Source organism: Desmodus rotundus, chromosome 9, assembly GCF_022682495.2.
Source record: "Desmodus rotundus isolate HL8 chromosome 9, HLdesRot8A.1, whole genome shotgun sequence".
In the NCBI taxonomy this organism is placed as follows: Eukaryota; Metazoa; Chordata; class Mammalia; order Chiroptera; family Phyllostomidae; genus Desmodus; species Desmodus rotundus.
In genome coordinates this window covers 71,439,050-71,450,960 of record NC_071395.1, presented here as the reverse complement: position 1 = coordinate 71,450,960, position 11,911 = coordinate 71,439,050, and the positions used below count along the sequence as shown (strand labels likewise).

The window sequence follows — 11,911 nt, the reverse complement described above, 5'->3', positions numbered from 1 at the left end:
ACCCTCAGGCCTTTTCCTGTGTGGTGACAAAAAAGCCAAAGGCCCTCAACTGCTTCAGGACACTAGTGGGTTAAGGGGGTTTTCCCCTCACTCAGGCACCATGACCCACAATGGAGCTTGCCTAAGCCCTTAGCCAGGGATCCCCAACCTCTGGGACACAGACCTGTTAGGAACCAGGCAGTACCGCAAGAGGTGAGCTTGAATGTAGTACACTTGATTCATCCCAAAACCATCCCACCCACCCCTGGTCCATGGATAAACTGTCTTCTACGAAACCCATCCCTGGTATTAAGAAGGTTGGGAACGCTGCCCTTAGCCACAAGTTGCTCCTCATCTCTCCATCTCTGGACAAACACAGCTGAGGTCATGTTAGAGGTGAGAGCAAGGTTTGAATTAGGTGGATATTTAGCAAGTTTAGCAAGGCCCTTCGGCTGGAAAGCATGTGGGGAGAAGAGGGCTAGGAATTGCACTCTCACCACCACCCTCCTGGAAGCGGGGCCACACCTTCCCACAAAGACCGCGCCTCACCCAACCTGCAAACTTTATTCCACAAAGTCCTGGGATTTGTTTTTTGTTTGTTTTTGTATTAAAAAAATATTAACAGACACAATATCAAAAACACAAATGTCATTGGTAGAGGGTACAGCTGAGAACACCTGGGTCCCACCTGAGAGGCAGCACCAGGGACTCCACGGTCCACCAACCTCCCCCACCCTGGAGCAGCTAGGGGTTTGGACCACTGGCTCCTGCTTGGGCCTCAGGCCCTCCCCCTCCCATCTGGGGAGGAGGCAGGAGAGAGGACTGCCTCCCTCAATAAATAAGTGCAGACCCAACCCTTGGGGACCAGGACTAGGGCTCAGCTGGGATTTCCAGAGACCACTTCAGCAGCTTGTCAGCAACTCTGTCCAGGGAAGGAAGGACTCTTCACCAGCAGTGGGAGATAAAGCTTCTCTGGAGAGCTCCACCCTCTGTTCCCTCAGAGGCCAGAGGCAGCGCCTGGATCCTGGGCTGGTGATGGGGGTCCAGCCCCCACAGCAGGAGAATCTGGGGCAGTTTGCTATTGGTTGGTCCAGCCACATCTGAGTTCTGAGAGTTGGGCACGGAAGAAGGAAGCTTCTCATGCACTCCTGGAGGTGGCCCCAAAATGTAGTCTAACTGGTGCCATTTTCTGCGGCAGATAAGGCTGGACTAGACGAGCTCCCACCTTGCTCCTCCTCTTCCATGGCCAGGTCCTGAGAGCCTGAGACCCCAGCCCCCTCTTGGGCCTGAGCCTCTTCACCCTCATCTTCGCAACCACCACCACCTTCACCTCCACCCTCCTCCATGGGCTCCAGCCCCAATCCATCCAGTCCTGAGAAGAGTGGGTCGTCAGGGTGGCCAGGGTCTTGGGTGCTACTACCGCAGTCCACACAGGCCTTGGAGGGAAAAAGGGAATGAGTGAGTCAGGCAAGGTTCTGTCACTGATGACCTGCTACCCCAGCTCTCTTGTCCCCCAGCCCAAGAGACTTCCCAAAATGTACTTGGAACAAACACTAGTCCACAAAGATGCACATGTGGTCAGGATAGGAAAATGCATTGTACCCCATGGATCTAGACCCTACTATGGAAAAGTCACAGTGTGCATTAGCACAGAACTGGTCCAGAAAAGGTTTACAAAAATTCAAGTGGTTTAATACTATGTAACCCAAAAGCAAACTTAGTGGAATCACCATCCTTCAGAATGATCCAATGACACTAAAGGGAGTCAGCCCTTAATCTCTATCCTTTTGACTTGAGCTTAATTCTTTCTCCTCCCTCCTGGCCCAGACTTCTCCTCTCACCATCACATCAAGGACCCGAGGCAGCTGACCCTTCCGGACCCAGGAGTGCACAGCACCCAGTTCCCTCCGCTGGTCCTCTGAAAACCGAGGCTGCTGTTTCTGCATAGCCCGGAGCCGTTCTCGGTCCTGCTTCAGCACAGAGGCTACGTCCCTGCCCAGGGAAGGGGTTCAGAAGGCAAAGGCTCAGAGAGGGGATCAGGGCCCATGAGGCTGGCATTTTTCCTCTACCACAACTCCCCATCCACTGCCTCATGCTCTTCCTCTGAATTGGTGCTCTGGGAGTTCCGGGCTTCTTTTTTATTTTTATTTACTTATTTTCAGACAGAAGGGAAGAGAGAGAGTAAGAGAGGGAGAGAAGCATTGATGTGCAAGAGATACATTGATTGGTTGCCTCTGTTAAGCCCCCAGCCTGGGACCTGGCCCGCAATCTAGGCCCTGACCGAGAATCGAACTGGCACTCAATCCACTGAGCCACACCAGCCAGGGCAGAGTGCAGGGCTTCTAAGCCCGGGGAAGCTGTCCTCAGCCTGAGAAGAACTGATGAGGGGGCTCCAAAAGGCAGGGGATGAGATGGAAAGCCACAGAACATAGCCAGCCCCAGAAAAGAAAACTCCAAATTAGCTGCGGAGTGAGGATGGCCAAGGAGGGCTCAAACTCCTCACCTGGAGGGCACCTGGTAGGTCATCATGACACGCTGGTCCGCGTTGGCCATGAGTAGCCAGATGGGGTCCTGGAGCACGTACTTAATGACCTGGTCCCCGGGCTCAGCCCTGGCCTGGGCAGCCCCAGCCTCAGCCTCAGAAGAGTCTATGCTGCCGAAGTACTTGCTTGTGTGGCTGCTCTGACTGCTGCCTGTGAAGCAGGGGGCCAGCCAACAACGTCAGGCCGGCCAGGGCTCCCATCCCTGGGACACTGAAAAGCCTCCCTCAAGGCCACATACATGTCCACCCCACTGGCCTCAGGAGGCAGGACATGGGCCCAGGCTGCTCAGCCAAGATGGTGCCTGGCCTCCTAACTCCCCAGTCACTGTCCTACCCTGGGAGGTAGTGGTGGGGGGGCACTCACGTGTGATACTGGCTGAGGTGCTGCCCCCCTCCTGGGAGCCTGAACCAGACCCAGAGCCCAAGCCAGAGCCCAAGGAGCCCGAGGCAGCAGAGCCTGTGCCAGAGCGAGAGTCTTCTTGCAGCAACAACTCCAGGAGGTCACTGGAGCCCGAAAGTGCATCCTGATTGGAGGACTCAGTTACCTCCACCTGGAGGAGGGGGAAAGGAAGGAAATGGGGAGAAATTAAGGGGTCAACACCTGGGTTTCCCTTCAACTGTTTCCACTGGTTGAGGGACACACCAACCCAGGTGGTCTCTGATCCCACTCCATGACAGTGGGACCAGAATGAGAGAGCAGGGAGCTGGTGAAGAGTAGGGACATGGCACTGGACCATTTCCAAGTGTCAGATGCACTCAGAAGTTACTTGCTCCCTTCACAGATGAGGCAGCTGGTTTCTACGTTATTCAGAAATTCAGCTGGGCTGGCTCTCCCACCCCCCACACCATCTCATGGAGATGGAGATACCAGGCAGGCAGAAGGCAGGAAAAGCGCCCAGTGGAGGAGCAAGGGGGGAGGGCTGCATGAAGACCGTAAGAGGACGCAGGGGGATCAGTGCTCACCAGTCTGGCCTCTGGCTCAGCCGCCTCCTCACTGGGAGGCAGAGGCCCAGCACTGCTCGCAGGGCCCCCTGCAACAGCACCCCCCTCAACACGGGGGGGCTCCTCAAGCTGCAGCAGATTTAGCTGGAGTGGGGAGCTGCATCTCGAGTTGAATAGTGGAGAGTCCGAGCGGTGGGGAGGGCTGGGGGGTGGCGGGGGCAGGGACGGAGAAGGGGAGTGGGAGGCAGGGGTAGGAGGCCCCTCCACAGGAGTCTGAGGTACCCCATAGGAATAGCTGGATGGGGTGGGAAACAGATAGTTAGGCAGCACCAAGGCCACAACTGGGGTCACCAGGGGGGCAGGGAAAGCTGCAGGGGGCACAGATGTGGGGGCTGGGGAAAGAGGCTGGGGGCCGCCTCGGGGAGAGAACACTGGGAGGGGATAGGGCTGGACCACAGCTGGGAAGGGAGTAGCAGCTGGTGGTGGGGGCCAGGAGGCAGAGGGTGGAACAGGTGAGGGGTGGGAGACAAAGCAGGGGGATTCGACCCGGGGGGCCTGGTGGTGACGAGAGCGCTTGGCTTTAGATCGGCAGTGGTGTCGGCGGCTGGGGGGTGTGGGGCCATGGTGGCAGCCTGTGGGGAGAAACCAGGGTTAGCAAGGGCCTCAACCTGGGGTTGAGTGCCCCTGCCACCCCTACCGCCCTGCCATTCTAACCAGGCAGAGGGCAGGCGAAGGCCCTAGAGAAGAGTCTAGCTTCCCAGACCACACAGAACAGAGGGGGCTCTGGGAACATGGGAACCTTCAGGGAAGAATCACAGGAGGCAGGGACAGGGAGATTTATTGAGAAAGGAGGGGGAAAGGATAAGTTACATGAGGGAATGAGTCGGACGTGTGCAGAAGAGACAGGCACACTGGCAGATGGGAGGAGCAGGGTGGGTCCATAAACGAACAGGCGGAAGGCTTCACTTCAGTCCATGTGCCAAACTTCCTCAGGCACTGCCAATGTTGGTGCTCCTTCTGCCAGTCAAGGCCACACTCTGCCTAGCTCAGACCCCTGCATCTGCCTACAGGAAGCCTCCTTCAGGCATCTGCTGGGCTGCCACCTGCCCTTGAAGCCCGGCCCCACCCAGAGTTGTTCCAGCCCTCCCTGCCTTATTTGGCCCAGAGTCCATATAAATCTCTTAATCAGCGACAACTGAGCCGGAAGTCGGCATACTTTCTACCCCTGCCCCCAGACTGGACCTGAAGCAGCTTACCTGGAGCAGAGTACCTTTTCCTCCTGCCTGTCTCAGTGCCAGCCCCCCAGGCTACCCTCCCCTAGCTGCAGCCTGGAACCCCAGCCTAATGGGGAGAGGCTAGCCAGGCACCTATCCCCAGGCAGGGCGCTGGTGGTGGAGGAAACACCAGCCTGGGTCCCTGGAGCAGGAACATCTCCATCAAGAACCCCCTCCCCCCACTGGTCTGGTCCTAGACCAGGCAGAGGACAGGGTTGTAGAGGTAAAGGGTGGCTACCTCGCTCTCCGGGGGCTGAAGGGGCCATGGAGGAGCCATTGAGTCCACGCAGCCTGCCGAGATCACGGAAGCGGCTGAGGAAGGCCTGCTCCTCCTTCTGTGTGTGCAGGGACAGCACGGCCTTGGTCAGGCCCACGGGGCGGTAGGCATCTGGGGCTGGGTCAGGGGCTACAGTGGGGCTAGGGGCTGGGCTGGGAACCGGGCCTGGAGCCAGGCCAGGCAGGTCCTCCATCATGATGATATCTGAGGAAGGTGAAATGGGGGAAAGGTCATCGGAATCACCTCAGGGGTTAATACAACCACACCACACCCTCCCTGTCCAACAGCTTAGCCAACCCCTGGCCTCTGCCCCACAGCCAAGCCTGGGCCCTGTGTGTATCTCTTACCCTCCTCCCCACTGAGGACTGGCTCTAGGCCCTCTTCTCTATGCAAAGCTGTCCCAGCATGGCAGAAGACACTCAGTCCCCTCCAGTGGCACTACCCAAGGATGACAGCGCCATGACTCTCTTTGGAAGGGAAGCCCACCCCTTGCTCTTCCCTCCCACATTTTCCAGGTCAATGCCCTTCAGGGTTTTTCTGACTCTCTGTGGTCACACCTCAGGTGGAACCCCCTACCCCACACTTTGTGTGTGAACTGACAGTAAGAACACAGGAAGCAGGGTAGGGAAAAGACAAAGCAGCAAAGGCTGGTGGGGATGGAGGCAAGAAGTGGCAGCTCCAAGCTAAGATGGAGGCCTCCTTCTCTCCATTAGGGCCAGACGGGGCAGGAAAAGACAGGCAGGAGGGAGCTCTGGCTAGGGGACCAAGGGGAGCCCGGGCACTGCCCCCTCAGTCCAAGCCCATACCCGACTCCGGGGGCTTCTTGTCTCCCACATGGACGATGGTGGAGCTGAAGCTACACTGACTGGTGACAGACACCACACTCTCCGCCTTATTGGCTAGGGCGAGCGGGCTCAGGGTACCTCCTACCACCGGCTCCTTCTGAGGGGTGGCCCCCTCCCCAGACAGCACTGCCAATGGATCTGTGCAAAGAGATGGTGCCAGTTACCACCACTGCCCCCACCAGACATCAGGAGAGGAAATCCCGGGAAGGAGGAGGAAGGATGGACAGCGGGGAGGAGGTCTGGAGATCTGGAGGCTGGGAGGGGGACAGGGCAGAGCCAGGTGGGGGCCCCAAGGCAGAAGGGCAGAGACACAGGGTCAGCAGCCAGGCAGTGAAAACAGGGCATGTGCGAGGTCTTTACCTTTTTTGGTCCCGACAGGGACTGGACCTGTCCTCTGCTTGTCATCATCGGAGGCGGAGGAGGCAGTGTAGGAGGAGGAGGCACATTTACGCTTGGTCGTGCTGGGGATGTTGCAGCTCTCCAGGTACCTGGCGATGCCCCAGAAGACATGAGGGCAGGGCCTCGGGTGGGCAAGGTCAGTGCCCAAGTGGGACAGGTGCCAGACTGGCCTTACCTGAGGATGCTGTCCAGGCAGTTGATCTGCTGATAGGAGCAACTAGAGGCTTCTTTCCTCTCAGCTTCCTCAGGGGCCAAGGCTTGTGGGGCCTGGACTAAAGCAGGGTCTGCCTGCAACTCTGGGTCTGGGGACTGGCAGTGAAGGGTCTTGGCCTTAAATGTGCCTGTAGCTGAGCCGAGGAGAGTAAAAGAGGGGAAAGCTCCTCTGGGTTGGGGTGAAGGTCAGGAGACCACCTGGTCTCACCCCTCACCCACACCCACACCCCCACCAACTCACCAGGGAGGCGGGGCCGGGGCAGAGGCCGAGCCCGGGACTCAATAAAAAGCTGCTGCCCTTGGTGCTTCACCAGATGGACATCCTTACAGATCTGCTGGAAGGTCACCTGTGGGACAGAGAAGGGCAGCGGGCAGCATTGGGAGGGGTCCTGGCCAGTGTCCGGGGCCCAGGGGAGAACAGTGCAAGAAGAACTAGTGGGGAGACGTGGAGGCCATGATGAGCGCAGGGCAAGAAAGAAAAGGAGAGGGGATGAGGCAGAACTCCTCTGGGACTGGCAATGTTGGTTCCAAGGACAGGGGAAGGGGAGACTGGAGGGGTGAAGCAGGAGGACACTCACCGGCGCAGGAGGCCCAGGCCCCTCGGCATCAGCCCCGTTGCTATCACTGGAGGAGCCAGGGCTGAAGAGAGGGCCTGGGGAAGTCACAGGGCCAACTCCACAGAGCCCCACGGGGCTGGGGCTGTGCACAGGCTGAGGCAGAGAGGAACAGATTAGGTATCTACAGCCCTGCACCTCACCTCTTCTTCACCTCCCGAGCCTCCTCTCCTCAACTCTCACCTGTAATAGCAGCCGATGGATCTGCTCTGACAGTTCCTGAATATCAGAGTCCAGGGACAGAGCTGGGCTGGGGACCGGGGGAGTGAACACGTCCTCATTCAGGGGTGCCCTGCGAGGTGGGAAAGGGTGAGTCGAACCCTTCCCCCTCCCACACTATCCAACGCCAGCTCTGGGTCACGGCCCACTTACGTTCGTACTTTGTGGCGGCCCAACACAAAGGCCACCTTGCGGCTCCAGGGGTGCACGAAGCCGGCCCAGCTGGTGTCCATGGTGACATATTCCCCATTACGAGCACAGAAACGGATGGGAGAGTGGTCAAAGGGCTGGCCGGCCAGCTGTAGGACTGAAGGGAATGGGAAATAAGGTCAGGGTGAGCGGGAAGGAGAGCTAAGACAGACAGCCACCCCACAGGAGATCCAGGAGAGTAAGGCAATGAGAGACATAACCACAAGGGCATCTGTTAAGAAGCCTTGCAGACAGCTGGGAAGGAACAGCAGGGCGAGAGGAACTCACTCTTTTTGTGGATGGCCAGCATGAGGGGTCGGTCTTCAGGGTGCAGGAACAGGAGCACTGGGGCCCCCAGAAGATCCTGGGGGAGGTAGCCCAGCAGTGGGGCAGCCCTGAAATGGGAGGAGGCATCAGTCTGGCTATGGCCTCAGCCCTGGCCACCCACTTTTCCTCCAGGTCCTGACCTCACCTTTCATCCACATCCTGGAAGAGGCAGCTGGGTGTGTGCCGTGTAGTAAAGATCCTTTTGTCTGGAGGGATCCGGGGAGCTGAGCACAGAAAATGTAGCCACTGGGTTTCATCTGAAATGGTCCAGCTCCTCAGCCCCCCATGCTGCCTGGGGCCCAGGCCGGCTGGCAATCCTCCCCACAGCCCTTCCCTGGGCCTTCTGGCCTACAAAGATGGCCTGGACCACCCCTGTGTCCCATACTAGTAATGAGCTGAGAACAAGGTACTCTGCTTTACCCTCTCCTAGCTCAGGACTCTTATCCAACTCCACTTCTAAAGGAGGCCTCAAACCCTCATCTTTTTAACACCTTCTCTACTACAAAATTCCAAGGGGCTGAATTACGCCTTCCAAAGTTATGTCCTGCCTCACCCCCAGCTAGGTCCCTGGCCTTCCCACCTTCGTAACCCGAGTGGATTCGCTCTGCAATGAGCAAGCAGCATGGCTGTGCTGGGGCCCCATCTGAGACCCGGATTTTGGTCACATATGGGGTTAGGCGAAATGGCTGGTACCGAGGCCCTGTATCCCGGTCAGGACCTCCTCTAGCAAAGGAAAGAAAGAGGTGTTAGGGACTATCAATGAAAGGCCACCCACCCTCCACCCCAAGGTCAGGACTCACACAGTAAAGAAAGGAGATGTGTGGAAAGTGGGAGGGATCTGCTCCCACTTCCCCCACCTACCTGATACGGCAAAAGACAGACTTCTCCTGGGTGAAGTCCTTGAAGCCCGAACCTGGGACAGACCAGGAGAGGAGTGAGCACAGGCCCCCCCACACCCTTCTCTGGTCTGAGAAGACCCCAAAAGGATTATCTCAGGTCCCCTGGTCCCTCACAGAAGGAGCTTCCTGCAACCACTCATCCCCCCCTGCAGGCACTTGGGGACCTCACCTGCTGAAGCCCCAGTGCCCCAGGTGGGCAGGCGAGATGGGGCAGTGGAACCATAGAAGACTCCCACATCCTGGGGAGCCAGGAGCTCTGAGAAGCGGGCACCCCGGAACACATCCCGCTTACAGTGCAGCAGGATGCCTGCCTGCTCCGAAATGTAGACGATCCGGCCTGTCAGGAAGGAGACAGCCACGGAGAAGGTATCCTGGGCAGGAGGGTGAGGAAAGAGCAGATTCAGAAGCCATGGGAGTAGGGATGAGGGTGAGTTATGACAGAGAGGCCAGGCTGCGGCTGACCTGGTTGCGAAGTGTGTACTCAGATGTGATGTGCTCCAGCTCCTCTAGAGTATAGGTGGACATGTCCATGGCACAAGGCTCACCCTCCTCCAGGCTCCACTGCTGGTAGTATTCCTGGTTAGCTACAGGGCAAGGGCAGTGGGGCATTCAGTGAGACGGCCCCACCGCAGTAACCCAGGACCTGGCCCCTGCCCTCCTAGGAAGCAGCACTCACCTTGTACCTGCTTGACGCAGGCCAGCGCGTACTGTAGTGTGGCCAGGGTCCCAGAGCGGCCCTTGCCTCGGCGCTCTGGTGGCAGCCGAAGCTTGAGCTCCCGCAGTGCTGTCATGAGTTCCTTCTGGGTCCTTGCACGGGCTGACTGTTCACTGCTGCAAGGCCCATCGGAAGGGGGAGGGTATGAGCATTAGCCTCAAAGCATGGCCCAGGTCCCCGGCCTCTCCCCGAACCCTTAACCCACAAACCTGCAGCCACTGGTAGATGGATTATCCTGCTCCGAGCTGGCACTCAGGAGGCTGTAGGCAATGGAACTGCTGGGTGGGGAGGGGCTCTGAGAGTTTGTGCTAAGGGAGAAGCAACAGGCTCAAGATGAAGAGAAAGTGACTAGCAGCATGAGCCTTTCTCCTAGCCCAGCCTGCTCCTAAGACCACTCCCAGACCCTGTAACACACATCTGTACACACCTCTTGCTGCTCTCAGTGGTCTCCAGCAGGGCTGAGTCCTTGCCATTGCCAGAGGAAGAGCTATGTGAGCTACGCTGAGATGCACCCCTGGACTCGGGCCCATTGGACTCATTGCCACTTGAGCCATTGCTGTTGGCATCTGTGTCATCAGCCAAGCTGGGGCCAGGGCAAGACCGGTGCTGTGGGGGCCCAGGGGATGGGGCCCCTCCAGGACAAAAGGATTCCCCTGGCCTGGGGTTCCCTTCCCCATCGGCCCCTTCCAGGGGGCCACTCATGTCTGGGCCATGGGGAGGGCAGACAGAAAACAGCGATGACGGAGAGGCCACCGCGGATGCACAAGGGGGCCGAGAGGCCTGGCTAGGGGAGTGAGGTGGAGGGGGAGCTGGAGGACCCAAGTCTCTGAGATTGCGAAGTTCGACCACAGCCAGTACCTGGAGAGGGAGACCAAGAAAGATGGCTTAGAGAAAGTTGGGCTGTTAACTTCACAGTACCTGCGGGCTTCACTCAGACCCTACCCCCACTGGTCCCCATGCTCTTGGGACCCCGACTTCCAATAGGGAGCTTTAGGTAAGTTGTTTCTTGTCCCAGTAGGGGGCTTGAGGTGGGAAGGGGCTCATCCGTTGCCAGCGTGGCCGGGTAAATAAAGCCTGAGCAGTGTACTAGAACTACGGCTGTGGGCCAAAGTCTGGACACCTTCCAGCCCCAAATTCCCATTGGGTTCCCACTCTGCCTAAGACTCCAAGGCCTCTGAGCAGGGGGTGAGCCAGTAGCCTCCTATATTTAGGTCTCAGGGCTAATTTTATCTGTGGGCGGCGCCACCCCCGCTGCACATGCGCAGGGACCTGCTCGGCCCCACCATGCGCTTCCGCCACCGCCACTGTCACCAGGGAAACCGACGTCAGCAGCTGAGCTCAGCGGTTGCTGGAGGGACCACGGAAGGGCGGGAGGAGCGACCCTCCCCCATTTCCCAGCGGAAGAAGGGGATCTACCTACTCCCACACAGGCGGGTGTGGCCAGGGTTCGCCCACCTCGAGTACCTTCTCAAGTCCCAAGAGACGCGACCCATCGGGGTCCCCCAGACTGGCCCTGCCCCCAGGGCAAAACACAACCGCCACCGCCCTCCACACAAAAGCCCCACAGCCTGAGGCTCGCCTAGATCCCAGTCATTCTGGTCATTAGCACACAGCCTTACCTTCTCCGGCTCCTACACCCTCTCCTGACCCCCAAAACCGAAGCCGGCGCCTGCCATTGTCAGGGGCCCAGGAATTCTCTTTCTTCAGTCCGCTACTTTTCTAGACAACGGCACCCCACCCCCATCCGAAGCACACACACTCAGCTCTGAGCAGGGGATACAAAACAGCCAACGGATATTTCTTCCCCTACTCCAGGTCCAACCACACCCCCAACTCCCCAGCATTTTCTGAGCGCCAAGAGAAAAGGGAAGGCTGTGGCCAACAGCAGGAACTAAAGCCGGGAACGGGATGTTCCAGCCCAAAACGGGCTGACATCACGGCCGGCGCCGGGCCAGGGATTGAGGGGGGAGAGTGGGGAGCGTGGAAAGTCAGAGGGATCCTGCTACCCAGGGAAAACCGGAGACCCCGGAATGACGAGAAAGACGGCAGGGGGCATGCCTGCTGAGGGTCAGGTGTGGAACCGGAAGAGCTGGGAGTGCGGAGCAAAGAGGAGGTAAGAGGGTCAAGAAGTGCAGACATCCGGTGCAGGGTTGCAAGGATCACCTGGATCCCCGGGGGCAGAGAGCGAGTGGACAGCAGCAAGAAAGACGGAATATTGGTGGGCCGTCTGAGCGCCTAGGCCGAAAGCGGCACATTAGGCTGGAAATCGAGGTTGGGTATGGGGATGGTAACCGGCCCCCTGGGTGTCAAGGAAACGCCTACCTGTCCCGCGCGAGCCCCCGTCGGTAGCCTGCCCGCCGTCGCAGCCCACAACCGAGTGGAAGCTCCGCGGGGCCAGGAGGCAGGTTGCATAATGCCAGGCACTGCCCCTCATTGGCCTCCTGCCGCGGGAGCCACAGGCCCCGCCCTCGATTGGC

The 11,911-nt window shown here is 58.7% G+C and overlaps 1 protein-coding gene across 2 annotated transcripts; it reads right to left on the bottom strand.

Moving 5' to 3' along the window:
* Positions 1 to 563: 563 nt before the first annotated feature.
* On the bottom strand, positions 564 to 11,896 carry PER1 (period circadian regulator 1). Of its 2 annotated transcripts, none has more exons than XM_045198968.3 (23): positions 11,757 to 11,896; positions 9,862 to 10,292; positions 9,644 to 9,742; positions 9,396 to 9,550; positions 9,182 to 9,303; positions 8,889 to 9,090; positions 8,682 to 8,733; positions 8,401 to 8,543; positions 7,966 to 8,044; positions 7,782 to 7,888; positions 7,458 to 7,611; positions 7,269 to 7,377; positions 7,050 to 7,181; positions 6,713 to 6,818; positions 6,434 to 6,605; positions 6,220 to 6,347; positions 5,821 to 5,997; positions 4,976 to 5,218; positions 3,485 to 4,095; positions 2,886 to 3,072; positions 2,483 to 2,672; positions 1,821 to 1,971; positions 564 to 1,415 (listed from the first exon to the last, which is right to left on the bottom strand). In XM_045198968.3, exons 1-23 carry the CDS (start codon positions 11,844 to 11,846, stop codon positions 1,152 to 1,154), a joined length of 4,104 nt encoding a protein of 1,367 aa, XP_045054903.2. In that variant the 5' UTR covers positions 11,847 to 11,896; the 3' UTR covers positions 564 to 1,151. The 2 variants fall into 2 exon arrangements, with proteins under 2 accessions (XP_045054903.2, XP_045054904.2); XM_045198969.2 differs by lacking the exon at positions 11,757 to 11,896 and adding an exon at positions 11,054 to 11,728.
* Positions 11,897 to 11,911: the final 15 nt, after the last annotated feature.